General features: G+C 40.6%; 1 protein-coding gene across 6 annotated transcripts in view; it reads right to left on the bottom strand.

Annotated features, from left to right (window-relative positions):
• The window catches only part of CAPN15 (calpain 15), a 107493-nt gene that overhangs the window by 67979 nt on the left and 19204 nt on the right, over window positions 1-20310 (bottom strand). For 2 of the 6 annotated variants that reach the window (XM_078381506.1, XM_078381501.1), the window contains exon 2: window positions 1522-1841. The exons of 3 other annotated variants lie outside the window; for them this stretch is intronic. In XM_078381506.1, the coding sequence (XP_078237632.1) occupies window positions 1522-1697 (176 nt within the window). In that variant the 5' untranslated portion in view covers window positions 1698-1841. Of the gene's footprint in view, window positions 1-1521; window positions 1842-10582; window positions 11784-20310 lie in introns of those variants that run through there. One more of the 6 variants, XM_078381502.1, reaches the window with a different exon arrangement.

Here is a 20310-nt window from a genome sequence, read left to right as displayed (position 1 = left end):
GTTAAATGGATTGTTCATCAGAGCAATGTATATCATGGTATGCAAACTGTGTGAAGTACTGTACACAGCGGATATAGACTCTGTTATGGCTAATGGCTGAAATAAATAGACTGAAGCAAATCTAAACTAGCATTTATACAAGGCCTGACCAATTCAGAGACATGATGTTGGCTGCCAATCACTGTGGTTATTGTCGCATGTCCAGATTCTCTTATGCATCTGCTCAGAAATATTAACAGACACAATCTATAACAGCTCTTGAAGAAGAAGGAACTCTCATTCTCACAAAGGGAGGTTCACATATTTGAGTTTCTGACAGTCTTCCACTGGTGATATTACTATTCTTTTATAGTACTGCTCCACAGGAGATCACCAAGGAAGAAATGGGCCCCCAAAACAGCGCAACTAAAATGTACAGATAAGGGGTGGGAATTGAACTGTTCATTGGCTCCCTATGCTATTTCTGTGGCCCTGATAGTATAGTTGTAGTAGCAATTACAATCATTGCTATCATTAAAAATGGGAGAATCATCCTTCCAGGAGCATGGTTCTCCTTCAAACAAAAAAATATCTCATTTTAGCCCACCTCAAAACATTTTTGTGTTGGGGGGGCAGTAATCTGGAAATGACCGTCTGTTTACTTGTAGTACTGCTGGGAGGGAGGGATTTTTTCCCAACAAAATGGTTCCCAACCCTCCACAGTTGATAATCTCTAGTGTAGAGGCACAGGTAAAGTCTTGGCTGCATGGCTTTAGATCTTTATGCCTAGGCAGGGCATGTCTGAAACACATACCCTGTTTCCCCCCAAATAAGACCTAACATGAAAATAAGCCCTAGTATGATTTTTCAGGTGCTCATAATATAAGCCCTACTCCCAAAAATAAGCCCCAGTTAAGTGAAACCCCGCCTTCCATCATTGTGCAGCATTGTGCACCAACAAGAAGAAGATTACATGACTGTAAAACAAAACATCCCCTGAAAATATGCCCTAATGCGTTTTTTGGAGCAAAAATTAATATAAGACCCTGTCTTATTTTCGGGGAAACACAGTATTACATTGTATCCCCTTGAAAATTTGATACCAGCTCCTCAAAACAGCTGCTGGTGTCTAAGATTTCAAAATATTGTTCTGGCTTGAGAACTCACATTGAACTGCCAATCTTAATACTACATATATCAGAATGTATATGGGGCAGAATAAATTCAAATGTATATAACTAGGTATTATTGTTACTGTACTTTAATAGAGACAGAAATAGCTGTAAGGAAGTCTGGAAATATTTGTGCCATCTCTAATGTAGTATGGGGCAGAAGAAATTCAAATGTATACAACTGGGTATTATTGTTACTGTACTTTAATAAAGAGACAGAAGGAAGCTATAAGGAAGTCTGGAAATATTTGTGCCATCTTTAATGGAAGCATAGCTATATCCCAAAAGATCACAAAGTACAGTAATGCAGTTCTACATTTTGAGCAGAGCTGAGCGGTATACGATCAAATTCCTTCCCTTGCTTTCTTACCTTCGTGCCCGGTGATTCACGTGCTGATGCTGCCGTGTTATAAGGGCACTTTCCCAAACAGGGCCACTGTGGCTACTCCTATACCAACTTGCAGCCAGGTGCCCTGGATAGGTTGGGCCAGTGAAACCATGGTCCGACTCCGTCTCGGCGGCCAGCGATGAGGCTGAGCTGCCCATGGCTCGCCCCCCAACCCTCGCTGGGCCAAGATTTATCCTAGGTTAGGTCCAAGCCAGCGGCATGAGTAGTCGACCCGAAAGGGTGAAGAGTTGTAGCATGGATTGGTGTAAAAGTTCCCAACACCGGTGGAAAGGAGTCTGGTGCTGATTGTAAAAGAAAAGAAAAATACAAAACAAAAGGAAAGAGAGAGAGAAGAGGAGAGAAAAAAAGAAAGAAAGAAATAAGGAATGATGTATTTAAACCAATGAAGTGACATTTCCAAGAGCTTGTTTAAAAAAACAGAGATGGTGCCTGAGATTATGACCAACATATGCTTCATTCAGGATAAACCAGTCTATTCAAACTTCAATGTGTGGAATGAGGTAAGTAAAATGGAAGATGCTCTTTTGGATGTACAATGTAAATGGCCGATTCCTAAGTTCACGGGGCATCTTAATTAGTGCTTTCTTCAAGTTCAGCACTTCTACTTTGCGAAGAGCTTCATGTGGAAACAATGGAGCCCAACTGTTTTCAAAATGTGCTCTGGCAGCCCACTGATTTCTTAGAAATCTTATCAGAAGGTAACCCAGTGAGAAAACTAGTAACAGCAGACAGGTTGTCAATTGTTTTTAAACTGCCCTGAAATTCACAGCAGCAGGGAAGCAGCAGGTAAACTCAGGAAGCTTAAAAAGTTCCGCTTTTGGACCTACATGCCCCTGAATCCTCCACTCAGCACAATCTGCCGAGATTTGTGACTTCCTCCCCAAAAACTAATGGTCCCAAGCTCTGGGCAAGCTCCCGTTGGCCTGCCCATGTTCTGTGTAAACTGAATAAGCTTCCTATAACACCCAGGAGCACCCACGGCCAATGTATTGGGGTTTCTCAGCAGAAGTCAATAGGGAAAGAGCTACCATCTGAGGAGAAGAGAATAATTTGCAACCTTCAGTGGTCACTGTTCAGCTTAGGGTTACCAACCTTCCACAGCCACTTGGAAATATGCTAATGGCAAAGGGATTTAATATTCTCCCCAGGTGCCCTTCTACCTCCTCAAAACTGCAGTGCCATGCTGCAAAGTATCTGTACCATGACAAGGGGGAGGATTCCTCAAAGCAAAAGACTATCCTCTCCCTCTCATCCCCCGTTCTTCAGGAATTGATCTTTTCCTTCCCCACAATCACATTTTGCAGCAGCATTTCAAATACCCATGTCCGTATGTGCTGTTAGCTGTCTTGCTCAGCCATACAGTAAGCATGCTAAGCAGTACTACTGTAGCTCATCATTGTCTGAATCCTTAAAACAACATTGGAAATTGGACAGGTATGTGAAAATTGACACTTTTTTAAAAAAGCAGGAGTGGAAGCCTTTACTTGTCTGGATTTGTGTTGGAAAGAAAAAGATCAAGTGAGCAATTAGCACAGTAAAAGTAATGGGGGGTTTACCACTGTTGAGCTTATTCAAATTCCCATCAGGATTTACAAAAAGACAGAAATGATTGTGGGAAGAAATAAACTAGAGGGAGGAGAGAAAAGCATTCAAATACCACCTACTTCATATAGTAAAGGAGATGATATGGAGTGGACCATTTGATTGCCAGCTTTTAGTCAGTAATTTGTTTAATGTCACATGAGGATATGGCAGCAGCTAGTGCTTTAGTATGTTTGTGTACAATGAAACCAAAGGAAGACCCCTATGGTTTTTTTGCAGGGTTTATTTCTCTGGTTTGCTGGGTGAGCAAAAGTGACCTACTAGAGAGCATCAGCTACTACCAAGGTTTCCATGTCACAGTAACCAAAGGTGAACTGTGGCCTTCAGATGTTTTCAGAGCACAACTTTCATTACTGCCTAGGTTGGCTAAAAGTTATGAAATTGTAGGCCAAGAACATCTGAAGGACTACAGAAGCCCATCTCTGTGCTCAACAAACCGCAGACAAAAGCAGGAGTAATTAGGCAATATAGAGTACGCTAAAGTGCTCACATACACATTATGCCAGGACATATTCAGAACCTTGGCCTTCAATGACATGTAAACCAGGCCACTCAATCTTTTCCATACTAAGGCCACCCTCCAGATGTTCCCAAAAGACCTAAATAGATGGCAATCTCCAGAACTTCAGTTCCATACAACAAATGTCATTCCAATAGACAGGTACCACCACAATAAGCTGCATTAGCTGGACTTTCATATTGTTCTCCATAGCCTCTTTACAAAACAGGCAAAATCGATTACAGTGGTGCCCCGTATTATGATGACCTCACATGACAACGAAATCGCTTGACGACGACTTTTTTGTGATCACTATAGCAATCGCAAAATGATGGTTCCTATGGGGTTTTTTTTTTCGCTTAACGATGATTAGGTCCCTGCTTCGGGAACTGTTTTTTTTGCTGGACAACCATTTTCCCAGCTGATCGTCAGGTTTCTAAAATGGCCTCCCACTGTTTTCCGACCCTTGTTTCTGAAGACAGGCATTAAAAACAGGTGATTGGTGCTCACAAAATGGCTGACCTATGAATGATCTTCGCTGGATGAGCAGGTATTTTCCCCATTGGAATGCATTAACCGGTTTTCAATGCATTCCAATGTGTTTTTTCCACATGACAACGATTTCGCTGTACAGCGATTTTGACAGAATGGATTATCGTCGTCATGTGGGGCACCACTGTATTTCCTTTGAGGCTACTTTCCTTGCCCTCAGCCTTATGGACATGAGTACTACCTGCTCTCCACATGTTTAGAGGTGGAGGAGAGAATTAATGGAACTATGATGACTGGGGAATTCTGGGAGCTGTAATCCAAAATAGAAATCTATATCTCTCTAGTGTGGAGAGCATGTGATGACCAGCTTGTTCTCTTGACAAAACTCTATTAGCCTTTGTCCTGCTTCGTTCTGAACTCCAAGGCCAAACTTCCCTGTTGTTCCTTTTATCTCTTGGCTCCCTACTTTAGCATTCTAGTCCCCTAGAATGAGAAGAACATCTTTCTTTGGTGTCAGTTCTAGAAGGTGTTGTAAATCTTCATAAAATTTTTCAATTTCAGTCTCCTCAGCAATGGTGGTTGGTGCATAAACTTGGATTATTGTGATGTTGAAAGGTCTGCCTTGGATTCGCATTGACATCATTCTATCATTTTTGAGATTGTATCCCATTACAGCTTTTCCCACTCTTTTGTTGACTATGAAGGCTACTCCATTCCTTCTACGGGATTCTTGCCCACAATAGCAGATATGATAATCATCTGAGCTGAATTCGCCCGTTCCTGTCCATTTTAGTTCACTGATGCCCAGGATGTCAATGTTTATTCTTGCCATCTCCTGTTTGACCACCTCCAGTTTCCCAATGTTCATAGAGCACATCCTAGCTATTCTTGCTTATGTCCTCCCCCACCAATCATAGTACAAATTATGTGCTCATCTTCCGGGATACCAGGTAACTCTACATGAGGGAAATATATATTAAAATGTGTGTACAGTATATGTATACAGTACTTCCATTTTTAAAAGCCAGGAAATTCAATTCTTCAAAAAAGCCTCCATTTTACAAATGTGGGATATTGTGCTTCTGTGTTCGCAGTATCATGCCTGTGTTGCCAGCAGGAAAAGGATGCCAAGTGTTACACAGCAAAGGGCAGTATGAATGTTGACGCCACAAATAGCAGCAGACAAGACGGTCCACAGGATATCCTCTTGTGTTCACCACCCTTTTTCACCTTTGTCAAATAAACAACCATTGCTTTCTGTTTGGGCGAGAAGTGTTTAATTGATGAGAAAAAGAGGCAGCTTCTGGGATTTTCCCTTGTGAATGGTAGTGAGCACAAGAGGGTGTCCTGTAGTGTAGACCATCTTGACTGCTGCCATTGGTGTTGTCAACTATAAAAGTACAAAACATGCTACTACAGACATCTTCCAAGAAAGGAAATCAGAATCATTTGCTGCGCATGGAAATGTTCTGCAGGAGGAGGGAAAGCAAGCTTGCTTTAATGTTGCCCTGAAAAGCTTTAACGAAAGGAGAGCTGAGTGTAGGCGGAAAAGCTCTATAAATAGATGCAGGATAACCCAAGCTAAGCTGATACTCTCAAATACTGTTCAGTAACACAGAGCTGTTCAGTAATACAGGGTCACGTGTCTTAGGAAATGTGCTCTGTATGAACCTTTTTAAAGAAGTGTACAATCTCCAGGGTTGAAAACTGCATAGTCCAGAAGCTCACTAAATGTTTATCAGGCGTACCTCTCCGTCTAGAACTCATGGTATCCAAATGTCCCTAAACAGACAAGTAAAAATCAAAGGCACTATTGTAATAAAATCTATCCATTTTACATAGACATCCTTCAGTCTCGAGAGACTATGGTAACGTGCTCTGTATGGAGGACTTTGACGCTGTATGAAAAGCTGGCGTGTCCTCTCCAGAGCACGAAGCCTGGGTAAAATAATATGCAGGATAGGCTGTTACCCAAGCAGCAAATCCCCCCTCCCCACATCACTGAAATAGTCCAATCCATATTGATGCAATATCAACTAAAAGACCACAAAAACGGCCAGGTTTCCAAGATTATCTTATCTCTTCATGAGGCTTGCTGTTAAAAACAGTTGGGGAGAACTGATGAAAAGGCTGATCACACTAAATCACAATCCCTGCATATTCAGACTCTTAATGAAAAGGAGAAATTTGTGGCACAACTTGGAAACGTTTCCGGTATTCCTTATGCATTAACCTGAAATCAGGAAGATTAGCCAATTCATCTATTTTAAAATATTAAGGAAGCAAATTCATTGGCTACTAAATCATTAAATATCAAAATACTGCTTAGAACTACTGTATTGAAGTACAGCAATGAGAAATTCATACGTTTCACCCAAAAGTGGCCTAAAATAACTTACCCATCCGAAGACAAAAATTAAAATCCCAATAGAGTACAGTACTAAATTATTAAATATAATTATACATACAGTACCAATATTAGCTACAAATTAAGTACAGTTAAAAGCAAAATAAAAGCACAACAAAACAATAATTTTACTGCACTTCTCACTAATACTCATTTCTCAAAGGACATTCAGTTTGCAAACGTCTGCTTAAAACACAAGATTGCTGCCTGCTAGCAATAGGAAACTATTGATACATTGCTTTTTTAAAATTAACAAATTAGATTAAATAATTATTTCTTTAATCATTCAAAGCAGGCTCTAGCAAGCAACCAGATGTGAGATTTTCAGATAGCTTGATAAGCCTCCTAGGGGTGCTAGAAACAAGCAGGAAAAATGTTTGGTCATCTATTTTTGAAAAAAATATAAAGTCCTCCTGTTAAATACCTTGCTCCCTCTTTTGACTCATGCCCAAGAGGCAGATGTAGGTTAATACAGGGGGAAAAATTAAGATCCACGTTGACTCACAGCATGACTCAGTAAGCCCATGAGAAAGAAAAAGGCAAGAAAATTCCATTTTGCTTCACCGAGGGTAAATAAAAACAGTTGGGAATCATCTGCTTTTCTTGATTAGTGATTATTTCTCACAATCATGATCTGCCCATTCACCAAACAGCTCAGAAAGGCAAACGGGGGGGGGGGGGGTTGATTATCACACCTATCCTATGGGGTAGGCTTGGATGAGATTAAGTAGACCTTTGGTCTAGATGTGCGGGGTATAAATCTAATAAAATAAATAAATAAATGAGAAGGTGGGACAAAATTATCTGGTGAGTTTCATGGCAGAGGAGGATATGAACTCTGGTTCCCTTACTCCAAGTTTAACGATTTAATCAGTTCACCATATGGTTTCGCTCTATGCAGAAAGAAATGGAGAAAAAGTGAGGATTTGCTGCTGAAAATTCACTTAAACAGATGTAACTTGTCATGAAACTAGCAAGGAGAGGGTTAATTCATTCCCTGATGTTTTGAAAACCTGAACTTGGAAATTGCAATGCGCCGGATAGGAGCAGAGGGACATCTAGTTAGACAGACTTGCTGTGTCTGTGTACGGTTTCACAAATAACTGAAACAATGTTATGGGAATCAGTTTGTCTTGGACTGTCATGGTACTGAAATTAGGGACACCTATGATATCTGATTAAGTGTTCTTGCAAAGGTTGCCAATTAGCTCATTTGGAAAAGAGCACACTTTGATTGGTGCAAAGATTTTAACCATCCAGAGTGGATGAGGAGATATAAGAAGAGGCAGAAGAATGGTTCACTTAAGCAGCAACCCTGTACAGTTTCTGCTTGTCGCACTTGCTTCACCTTTCAGTATATAATCTAAGCCTGTTTTTCTACTGAACTCTGCACATGCGTTGGAAACATGCTGCTCATTAAGTATAGAACTAGATAGCTGTTATTGTTTTCTGTGGATCTAGCGCTTAACTGCCCAAGTTTCTGAATGAGTTTTGTTTGGGTTTTTACCACAGAACTGCTTTGCATCATTATTCTTTTAGAAGCTTAAAACCTACTTTAATCATCATCATCATCATCTGAGAACTGCAGAGCTGGAAGGAACCCTATGGATCATTGAGTCCAGCCCCTGTGAAGGAAGCACAGTGGGGAATTGAACTCCCAACCACAGCTTCACAACAAGATGCCTGAACCATTGAGCTATCCAGCAGTTTAAAACATGTATGCCTTTTTGTAATATCATTAATAAAAATAATAAAATTTTACAGCTGTTTTCACTCAGACAGATCAAGGAGTTGGTGGTACTAAGAAAAGTGCCTCGCACTCGGAAGTTTTGAGAACTTTGTGGATTTTTGCTATTTTCTATCTTACAAGGCTGGCTCACAGCCAGAAGTAAGTACCTGAAAGTTTCTGTCACTTCCTGGAGCACTGAAGGAGGAATTTGGCTCAATCAAGAGTGCTGGCAGAAGGCACTCACAAGAAGCTTCTCCCAATCACTAACAAACTAGACCCTCTTGGCAAATATCCACACCAGTTTAAGCAAAAGTAGAGTGGCTCAGTGGTCCCCCTGTATTGGCCCATAACCATCACAACTAATTTACTTTTCCTAACAACAGCTGTATTTGAATGACAGAAATGCAGAGCTGGAAGGAACCTCAAGGATCAAGTGCAGCCACTTCTCAGAGTAGGAAATCCACAGTGAAAGCAACTATAGAAACAATTACATAAGCATATCTTTTGCTTCCTTTTGTTGTTTTAATTGGTGGTTTTTATATGATATGTTTGTGACATATATACTTTACATTTTTAGCAGCATGTGTACATATATCTAAAAGCTACTGGTAATTCATTAGAAGATACATATTAAGAAACAGTCAGTATTTAATGCATTCGCGAAGGCTTTCACGGCCGGGATCTAATGGTTGTCAGTATTTAGTCTAGCATTTTTGCTGTTCTGTTTAGTTATACAGGAAATTTAAAAGCTCACTGGGGAATTATGATTATTAACACTTTGGGATACTCATGGTCCTTGAAAATGGCATATACCGTATTTTTCGCTCCATAAGACGCACCTTTCCATAAGAAGCACCCATTTTTTAGGAGAAGAAAACAGGAAAATATAATGTTTTCTTCGCTCCATAAGACGCACAGACTTTCTACCCCCCTGTTTTGTGGGAAAAAGTGCGTCTTATGGTGCGAAAAATACGGTATATAAAGATTTCCCTATGTTGAATAAATTGGGTAATGCATGTAACCGTATTATAAGGCTTAGCACACAAAGAATGCTGATGAACTGCAGGACCCCTTTTTTAAAAAAAATCAGTACAGAATATGTATTCACTGTTAGTCTCAGGATAAATCAGAACCAAGGGCTTGCTCAGGCAAAGAACCATTGATTACTAATAGTCAATCATTACTGTTTGTTCTTATTGGGACAACCAACTTCAAACCCTGGTTTTTATTAAGAGCGAATCCATGGTTGAAAGTGGTGTTATATTTAACCATGACTAAGGTTGTTGAAGAAAGCTTGCCCATGTCAATTGGAGATTAAGAGAGCTGTGCTGGATCTTCACCTACCCGGTAATCCAAACACCAGTTTCATGTAATCTTTAGCTACTTAGAAGGGAAAGGAGAGGTGCAAATGAGTAAATCCAACATCCTGAGATCTCAGCCACTGTTAACAGCCAGCCATATTATGGTCTGCATCAGTTCACATTCTTTCCATGTCTTTTCCCCAGCTATAAAACAGGAACAACTATGCCTTTGGTATAATACATACTTAAATAAGTAACAGCTAGAAAGATCTTTGGATAGTAAAGGAATAATAAAAACTGGCCACTCCCATCTTTTCCAAAGTACAGGGAACCTGTACCTTCTTGGCTATATAAGCTTAGGGGTGTGTTCATTTCAATGATGTTTTAATCACATTCCACTTTGTTCTAAAAGGAAAACCAACAGGTGAAGTGACGTGGGCTGTAAGTAATTATATGCCTGCCTCACTGCAGTATTTTGTGCTGATTTATTATTTGCACAGGGCTGTAAAGACAAAAAGCCCTCTAACAATGCTGCACATTATTCAGAGTCCTAGGTCCAGTGGTTTGTGAAATTTGTGGGGAACTGAGGAGAGGCCAAACAAAGCAAATAAGATTTGCTAAATAGGTACAAGCAGTAATGAGAATCACAGAAAACCCGTTCTCTCATTTTAATGGCATTAGAAAGTGTATGATGGGGGAAAGAATTAGCCTCCCCATGGAAATAAATAAATCACTACTTGAGTTAATCTAATTTAGGAGACCCAGTGCTACAGCAATAACAATGCAGAAAAAAAGGCAAATTGGAGATTTAACTAATAGAAACAAATAGTTAAGCACCTATTTTGCTTCCTTTTGTGATATTAATGCATAATTACTACATTTCAAGTGTTACAGTTAATTACGCCTGCAAGAGTGTTTCTAGAACAAACAATCTGAACTATTATGAAACAACTTACTCCCACTCTTCCTTTTTCTCCCACACAACTACTTACAACGGCAAGCAGACAGACAAGGATGTTCTCCAGTCCCATGCAAGGGGTTCTTCTTAATCTCAAAGAGCATCCACAAGGGGAAAGTCCCTTATCTCTGCAAAGAGTCCCTCTTCAGATCCACGCAGCAGCAGCTTCGTGACCACACAGACACACAATTAACTGTGAATAAATGTGCTGAAGAAAAAAAATGGAGCACACAGCAGATCTTATTCTTGCCCTTCTCTGTACTAGATCAGATTAAGAACACCCATGGGATAAAGAGGCTACTGAGGGTTTGCTTATCCCTGTAGCTTGCTAGACAAGATGTTCCCAAGTAAATCTAGAAGCATCTGCTTTTGACAATATGACACGGAGGCGGGGCATTCCACTGGTCTGAGGCAGTCCCAGTACAGTCCCATAAGCCTATAAGCCAGTCTTGACTGGCTCTCCTAGGGCAGAAGGTAGCCAGACCCAGAAGCCTACAACTGCATAGCAGAAACAGCAGAATTAGAGGACTAAGGTCTCCCATTTGAAGAGGGACAGACCAGGGTGGTTAAAAATCAATGATTTTTTTTAAAATCATCCCAAAAAATTGATGCATGATTGATGGTGCATCTCTGACGGTCTAAAGGCACCGTACATCTTCCGTAGGGCTGAGAGAGATTACAAGAGCTCGGCTCAGCTAGACAGTGTGTACTCAGCACCGGCGTTAATTCTTGGCACAGAGATCAAGGTGCATGTGCAGATCAACTTCCCTTCACTTGAAGCCACCACAGTGGAGCGCCTTATATTGCAAAGCAATGAAGTAGAAAACCATGTATTCGTATAAAATTAAAAAAATAATCAAAACAAATATATTAAAAACAGTAAAAACACTAAAAACACATTTAAAAGCAGCAAAGTACAAAAAAAGTCCATTAAAAAATCCTCTCAGACAGCCAGTTAATAAGGGAAAGCCAATCACTAAGTGCTGAACCCATCTTTGCTGTCCTTCTGCAAGCAAGAAAGATTTTATCTCCAGGCAGGCTTTCCTTAATGACTACCTGTCTGAGAGGGGCTTTTAAATGGATCATTGTGCCTTGTTGGTTTTAAATGTGTTTTTAGTGTTGTTGACTTTGTTTACTGTTTTAGTGTGGTGCTTGTTTGATTCTTTTGTAATACCCGTCTACTTAGTGTTTTTAGCTTTTAGCTTTAACTTCTATTCATGTAAACTGCCTTGGGTTCCTTTACGTGTACAAATAGTCTGACCTGGAAAAAGGCACCTCAGCTTCAAAAACGAGTCTGAGCTCTGGGACACATCCTGCTCCCTGTGGCTGTCAGAATGCAGAACACTGCAAGATTTGATAGAGAGAGGTCACAACTCTCACCAGCATCCCAAATAAATAATAACATATGTCCCTGATGGTAACATCTACATCAGACTGCACATTGAATATTTAAGGACAACCCCCATAAAAGGCTGCTGCAGCAGTCAATTTTCAAAATTACAGGACAATTTATTTCTGTAATTATTCACTTGGAATACTTAAATCCCAGTTTGTTACCCAGAAGATCTGCACAATATATAAACTCAGATTCGACATCAAGGGCACAAATTACATTGTGCCCCTATGATCAAGATCATTCAGGCAGCATTTCCTCTCATCATCTTTGGTCTTCACCAGCATCACCCTGTGCCCAATGCCTACTAGATAACAAAACTGCTAAGGGCCCTGGATGCAAGGCTGTGAATCCCATTACATCAAACTCATTCAGGACAGACAGGTCTTCCTTTATGGGTAATCGGTAATTTAGAGTTGACAGCTCTCACTGAGGTCCTCTGAGGCAAAAGCATAGGACCGAGATTTTGCTAAAACCATGACAGAAGCAGTTTTACTTTCCCATTCATAATAGCTATCTAGCAAAGTTGAGAAGTACCCCTTTCCCCTTTTCTATCTTTCCAAAGTTGAGGCTGACCTGAACCATTAGCAATGATCATGAAGAGGGTGGCTCAGGCACTGACTGCTCTGATGCCTTCTCCTTGTTCTTAGCTTCAGTTTTTTCGGTCTTGCAATCGGATTGAAGCAAATCCTGTAGTCTTCCAACCTACTGAAAAATGCTGCCTTGGTTGTTTCCCCTCAAAGCCTTTCCTCAGCACTAGAGGCATCTCAGTGACTGTTACTCATTCACCCCTGTTGGTCTCAGCAAGACACAAAGCAATGAGCTAATTTAGACGATACAGTATTGTAGTTTTCTCACCAGAAAGTACAACAGAACCAGAAGCCTAATTATCATCAGAGTGAGCCATCTATAAGTTGATGTTATGTGCCACCAAATATTTCCAACTTATGGCAACCCTACTAGGCTTTCCAAAGCATGTAAGATATTTAATGAGTGTTTTATTAGTGCTGTTCCTTCCCTGTCCCTCCCCCTCAGGTTTCCATGGCCCGGTGGCAATTTGGACCAAGGTCCCTTGAATCCCAGTCTGACACTTAATCCACTACGCTACACTAGGTGCTTGTCTCCTGTACTAGCTATGTCAATAATTTTAAATAAAACTGGATTGGGCTACCATATTTCAGAACAAGCAGGAAAAATCAATCATTTGTTGTACATGGATGACCTAAAACTATATCCAACACGTTCCAGAGATAGAATCATTGCTAAACACAGTGCAAATATTTAGTGAAGCTATCCAAGTGGAATTTGGAATTGACAAATGTGCAGCTCTGTCTAAACACCATGGCAAGATCCAAAAACTAGATGGAATAGAGGTTTTAAAATGGCGATATTATAAATCACTATCAAGTAATAAAAATTATAAATACCTTGGAATATTAGAAGCAGAAAACACAATGCACAGAAAAGTTAAAGAACTAACAGAACGGGAATATATTAAAAGACTGTGGAAAATCTTAAAATCAAAATTAAATGGGGGAAATACAATCAAAGCCATAACTCTATGGACAGTTCCAGTAATTAGATACCTAGCTAGAATAACAGATTGGACTCAAAACAAATTAGAACAATTGGATCAAGAAACACAGAAACTAATGAACATGTATCACACATTACATCCCAAAAGTGATGTGGACAGAATATATTTACCACAAAAATTGGAGGCTGTGGCTTACTGCAAATATAGCAGGTAGGAGAGGAAAAAAAATAAACCTAAATGATTATATCAGTACAAGCACAGAAATATGACTTAAGGTATTAAAAATGGATAATATTTTGAAAACAACTGAAAGAAAGGCTGAAAGAAACAACAATTTGAAAATAAATTAAACAGTTGGAAAAATAAACAACACCTGAAAAATACTGATGAAAAGCACGCTCATAACAGCAAATGTTGACTCTGCACAGAAAAAGATAAGACTGTGTCACACCTCATCTGTGAATGTGCAAAGACTGCACAAAAAGATTAGAAAGTTAGACATGATAGAGTGGCAAAATTAGTACCCTGGTCATTATGCAAAAAATATAACTTGCCAGCCTCCAAAAACCCATGGAAACATCAGGTAGAGAAGGTGTCAGAAAATAACGATGTCAAGATATTGTGGGATTTCCAGATCCAAACAGACAGACACCTTGAACATAACACATCAGATATTGTAGTAATAGAACAAAGAAATGTCTTCATCATTGACATTGCAATTCCAGGGGATGCCTGAGCTGAAAATAAAGAATTGGGAAAACTAACAAAGTACAGAGACCTGGCAATTGAAACAATTCGCTTCTGGAAGAAACACACTTCAGTAGTCCCCGTAGTTGTTGGGACTTTGGGAACAATATCAAGAAATTTCACCCAGTACTATAAGCAGTTACAGATCTCAAAAATCACACCATCAGTGCTGCAAAAAATTTGGCAACGTTAGGAAAAGCATACATATTGTGCCTATATTTAACAGATACCTAGGGTTTTGGTTGGAACTTGTATCTGTTATATAAAACCAGTCAATGTTTTTATAATTCTGACTGTGACTGGTATATTATAATAATAATAATAATAATAATAATAATAATAATAATAATAATAATAATAATAATAATAATAATAATAATAATAATAATAATAATAATAATAATAATAATAATAAGAATAAGAATAAGAATAAGAATAAGAATAAGAATAAGAATAAGAATAAGAATAAGAATAAGAATAAGAATAAGAATAAGAATAAGAATAAGAATAAGAATAAGAATAGAATTACAGGTCTGGAAGGGATTCTATGGATCATCAAGTCCAGTCCCTGTCAAAGTGACACAGTGGGGAATCGAACTCCAAATCACTAGATCCACAGACAAATAAGCACTGAAAGTCCAGATGTTACCCCAGATCTTGCCACTTAAGTATTTGTCAGAGGCTTGTCTCCAGGTGCCGGAGGGTAGCAGAATTACACCTACCAGGTAGCAACATGAAGGCACAGGGGAAAAAATATAGTTTTCTGATTTTGGTCATGGAATAATTAAATGGGATTGTTTCCCTCTATTTTTCCAGGCATCCACATCTCTCGGGAGAAGAATGCTGTTGATTTAAAAGCAAACTACAACCTGCTCAATGACTTTTAGGAGCCAAGTATTTTCCTGGACACCAAATGGCCATTTAATTTATGCTGCTATTTTTAATTCTATTAGCATTGCTTTTATTGTTATTTTTGTTGTTCATTCTTTTGCATGATGGTGTTATCTGTAATATACAACACTACTCTAATTAGGCTGCAAGGCAAACAGAAAAATATAGGGAGTATTTTTGAAAATAAAAATACAACTGCAATTGCTACATTAATTTCCAGGTGATATACTGAGAAAAGAGAAGGGAGCTAAACTTGCAATCTTAGCACACACAAAAATTCTAGATGCCCTGCCAATTGCTGGTAGCACTTAAGATTCTCTGAAGATCTGAACACTATAATCTCAAAAACAAGAGAGAAAATCCTTGAGATTGCCAGTTCCACATTAATACCACTAGCACTTTACAAACAATTCAGGAAAAGTGGAAATCATCTTCTATACAGAAAGAGTCACAAAAGAGAAGCACTTTGTATTCAAAACCCCAAGGTCAGTTAACATGTTTGTTGAAAAAGTAAGAGAAGTAGAGGTTTCAAGCACGTTGTAGGCAAATAAAAGGCACCCGTCACACAGAAGCTAAACTTCAGTTTCTACAAATTTGCTGAAACCAATACAAGGCACCACAATTAGAAGTTGCCAAGGATCCAGATATAAATTCTGCTCCCGCCACTCTGTCAAAACATGGATGGATACACAACCCTTGGAAGACTACAATACAGTACTCTCAAATGAGAAAAAGTGCCAGTAAAGTAACCCAGTTCCTCTGGACTGTACCAGGGCACACACAATGGTAATAAATATTACCCTTTGTTGCCATCAGCACACACAAAAAGCCACAATATGTAATACAATCTATCAGCCTCATAGGACAAATTAAAATCATTCCCAGTTGCACCTCTATCTGCAGAATTCCGGGACCCCTGAGACTCTGGCCTTCACTAGACAATAACCTAAGAGGGGAATCACTCTTTACTGCCGATACAATCTATACCAGAGACATGATTCCATAAAACACAACGGACACTAGAATCAAAGCTAAGTTATGCTGCACAACAGAATATATTAAATCACCATTCAAATTTTCAACCTTAAGAGGCAAAATTGGTTACTCTTGAATTTAAATTTAGTTTTAAAAGGAAGGATTATATAGGAGTCTCTCCTAATCTATCACCCTTCAAATGTGTCAGATTACAATTGCCTTCTCCCCACAACCCATCCAACCAGCTAATAAAATTGGTGACAGGTGCTGGCTAACTTAGCTAGGGAGATTGCCCTATAGATGTGGTATCTTTACAGAGCAACTCCTCCCCCATGCAGTATCAGAATTTATTTCCCTAAAAGGATGACCACGGAAGAGATCATAGTTCCTCATTTTTAGAACTGCCGAGAGAAGGCATTCCTTAGGCATTCTGTTCAATTTCTTAAGGACTACTGGGACATTAAAAGATCCTCTCGGTCCCACTGCCATTGCAGATGCATTTGACATAAAGAGGGTCTGATCTGAGGGCTGAGAGTTCACTAGCCCTTCTAGCTGATGTTATTGCAACTAGAAAGAGGGTTTTTAGAGAGAGGAGCTTTTTGGTTGTGGCCATGGGTTCAAACGGACGTTTGGTGAGTGCATTTAGGATGACTTGCAGAGACCATTGTGGGAGAATGGGTCGCTGAGGGGGGTCACGTATTGCAAAGACCCTTGAGGAACTTTTAAAGCATCGGTTGTGAGAACAGGCGAGCTGATTCAGAATTTGGAGGCCGGTGTGCAACAATTGCAGAAATAAAGACTTTTAGTGTGGAGTAGGATAAACCACGTTGAGAAAGATGTAAAAGAAAGGTGAGAAGGGTCTTCAAAGAGACTGGTACTGATATTAAGTTTTCGGAGGTGGCAAAGGAAGAGAATGATTTCCATTTTTGATTATAGAGAATCTGAGTTAAGGCTTCCTGGCTGTATCGAGGATAGCCTGTCTGGCGGGAGAATCCTCCACTTCGTAAGTTTGAGAGACATTAGATCCGGATGGTGGATTGTCCCTTTGTCTTGAGTCAGTAAGTGAGGCATGGTTGGGAGATTAAGATGGTCCGAGGAGATTTTCATTAGTTGGGTGGACCATGGTTGTCAGGGCCACTACGGAGTGATTAGAATGGCATTGGCGTGGGACTGACTGAATCTTATGATGGTCCGCTGAATAAGAGGGATTGGGAGGAAGAGATACAGGATGCTCTGATCATAAAGGCATATCTGAGTGAATGAGTGCCGGTTCCTGCTCTGGAGCAGTATAGGTGGCACTTTGAGTTGTGGGAAGTAGCAAAAACATCTATTGCTGGGGCTTCCCATCAGCTGCATAGCTGGTTGTAGATGGTGTCGTCTAGAGACCATTTGTGCATGGATCTGGTCATCCGGCTGAGGTGATCTACTAGTGAGTTGTCTTGGGTCGCTAGGTAAATTGCCACGAGAAAAACGTGGTGGGAGTGCACCACTCCCAGAGTCTTATTGCCAAATACAGGAGGGGGAGAGAATGGGTAACCCCATTTGTTGACGTAAAAATGTGCAGTCTGTGCCCAGTTGAATCGCCTGTCCAGAGATCAATGGTCGGAATGCTCAAAAGGCTTTGATTATTGCTAAAAGCTCTAAATGATTTGTGTGCAGTAGCTTTCCTTTTGAACTCCACAGGCCGTGAATCTTGCGACCCTGACAGTGTGCTCTCCATTCCGAAGGGCTGGCATCTGTTGTGACCTAAGCCGTTAGCTGAAGTGGAGCAAATGGTCGACCAACGAGAAGGTTCAAGTGGTAAATCCACCACGTAAGCTGATGGGAGACTTCTCTTGACATAACTAAGGGTTTGGAAGGGTGGTTCTCTATGGGGTCGAATAGAGAGAGGAACCATGATTGAAGAGAGTGCATTCTGAGATGTGCGTGCTGAATAACTGCCGTGGTGGATGCAATGAGCCTGAGGAGGTGTCGGACATGACGAGCTGAGACAGAGTGTAGAGGCTGAAATGGTCGGATGGCTTGTTTTAGTTTGTCTATCCTTTCTTGAGGCAGAAAGGCTCGTGACTGAGAGGAGTCTAACTGGGCTCCTATATATGTAGCAATTTGTGCTGGTTCAAGGCGCAATTTTGAAAAATTGACCTTGAGCCCAAGATCTGCTAAGAGGTTTAGTGTAAAGCGAGTATCTTTCAGTGTACTTTGGTAAGAATCTGAAATGAGCCAGTCGTTGATGTACAGGAAGACTGTGCTGCTGTGTAGAAGAAGGAAGGTGGCAACTGGGAGGAGACGCTTGGTAAAAGTTCTCGGTGCGGTAGAGAGTCCAAAAGGGAGAGCACAGAATTGGTAGGCAGTGTCATTGAAATGGACGTGTAGAAATTTGTGATGTCGGGGATGGATAGAGATATGGAATTATGCATCTTGTAAGTCTATGATGACGAACCAGTCTCCTTGAGAAAGAAGAGGGATAACGGATTCAAGGGTAGTCATTCTGAACCATCTGGGATGAATGTAATTGTTGAGTTTTCGGAGGTCGAGTATTGGGTGAAAAAAGTCTCCGTCTTTTTTCGGTACAGTGAAGTAACAGGAATAAAAGCCGTTGTGGATATTTGAGTGTGGAACTGGAAGGATGGCACCTTTCTGGAGGAGGAGAACTACGTCTTCATGTAGGACTGTGGAGAACGGTGTGGTCTTTATAAGAGTGAAAGGTGGCAGTTGATCAAACTCAATAAGGTATCCTTGATCGCTGATGTAGAGCACTCAATAGTCAGTGGTGATACTGGACCAAGAATCAAGAAACAGAGAAAGACGGGTCTGGAAGGTGCGGATCTCAGGCTCGAAGAAGTCAGGCATATGGCTTGTTCTTTTCCTGATGACGAAATGGCTGGTGTCGTTGTTGCTGTTGAGGTTGGGACCGAAAGTTAGGGCCCGAAGAGATGGATGGTGCAGAGTATGGCTGGTCGGAAGATTGCAATCCGTAGGGCTTATATTGTGGTTGGAAGGGCTGGTGGACAAATGGTTGTTTCCTCCATTGAGGGCGTTGATATCTGTAAGTTTGTTGAGTCGAGTAAGACTTCCCCGTTTTGCGAATCTTATGTAAGTTGTCCATGACTTCGTCCCTTTTGTAGTTAAAAAGACCAGCATCGTCAAAGGGTAGGTCTTCAATATGGGATATGGTGTCATCTGAGATTCCTGCAGATCGTAGCCAATCGTGTCAACGTAAGGCAATGGAAGGAGCCACTGCTTTGGATGCTACGTCCCCTGTTTGTCTGGAAGCTACACGTTGTTGTTTAGCTAAGTTGGAGGCTTCGAGATGGATATTTAAAGCATCTGATTTGGATTCTTCAGGGGCTGCCTGGAGAAAGGGGAGTGCACGGTTCCAAAGTTGGAGCTGATAAGCCCCCATGGCAGCTTGGTAATTCGCCACCGTCATGAGAAACAAGGTGAGCAAGTAAAGCCGTCTCTCTAAATTGTCAAGTTTTCACTGCTCTCTACTAGTCAGTGCCATGGAGCATTTGTTCCGGGCGTGGGATTGGTTTAACTCCACTACAATAGAGTTCGGAGTGGACGAGGTGTCAGTGCCGTGCGTCTTATAGTGGTTTTCTACTCTCCGAGAAATTTGGAGAGAGGATGGCGGCTTATCCCATGACTCCTTTACAAGATCTAGCATTGCAGGTATGAAAGCGAGACTTAAAGGGGGTACCTTATCTTGATTAATATCAAAAACTAGATATTGTTCTTGAGGTGGAGGCTCCTCTACTGCAAGCTCAAGGGACTTGGCCATTCTTAACATCAACTGACTGTAGGAGGTGAACTCCTCTGAAGGTGATGGTGGGTGATTTTCGGCCACATCTGAATTTGGTTGGAAGGTGACTCCTGCCCTGGGGGAGGGCATAAAAGAAACAGGAAGAAGGGGAAGGGGAAAGGAAGGGGGGAAGGGGAAGGAGTTGGAAAGAGGCAAAAACTTGGGAGAGTATAATAGGAAGATAAATGTATTGAATTCTAAAGTAGGATCAGCGCAAACTGAAAATGTGAAAAAAGAAAAAGCATGGAGGAAAAAAGCATCACTACCTAAATCCAATTAATTACTGGTCCCAACAGCCACAGTAGACTCAATAAACCAATGGGAATACTTACAGTATGTTAGTTTCACTGATTCAGTGGGTCTTCTCTAACAAAGATAACAATTTGATTTAGTCCTTTTTTCCCCAGGGAGAGGATT

This window comes from Pogona vitticeps, chromosome 13 (assembly GCF_051106095.1).
Source record: "Pogona vitticeps strain Pit_001003342236 chromosome 13, PviZW2.1, whole genome shotgun sequence".
Classification (NCBI taxonomy): Eukaryota; Metazoa; Chordata; class Lepidosauria; order Squamata; family Agamidae; genus Pogona; species Pogona vitticeps.
This window is presented reverse-complemented; position numbering and strand designations above follow the sequence as displayed.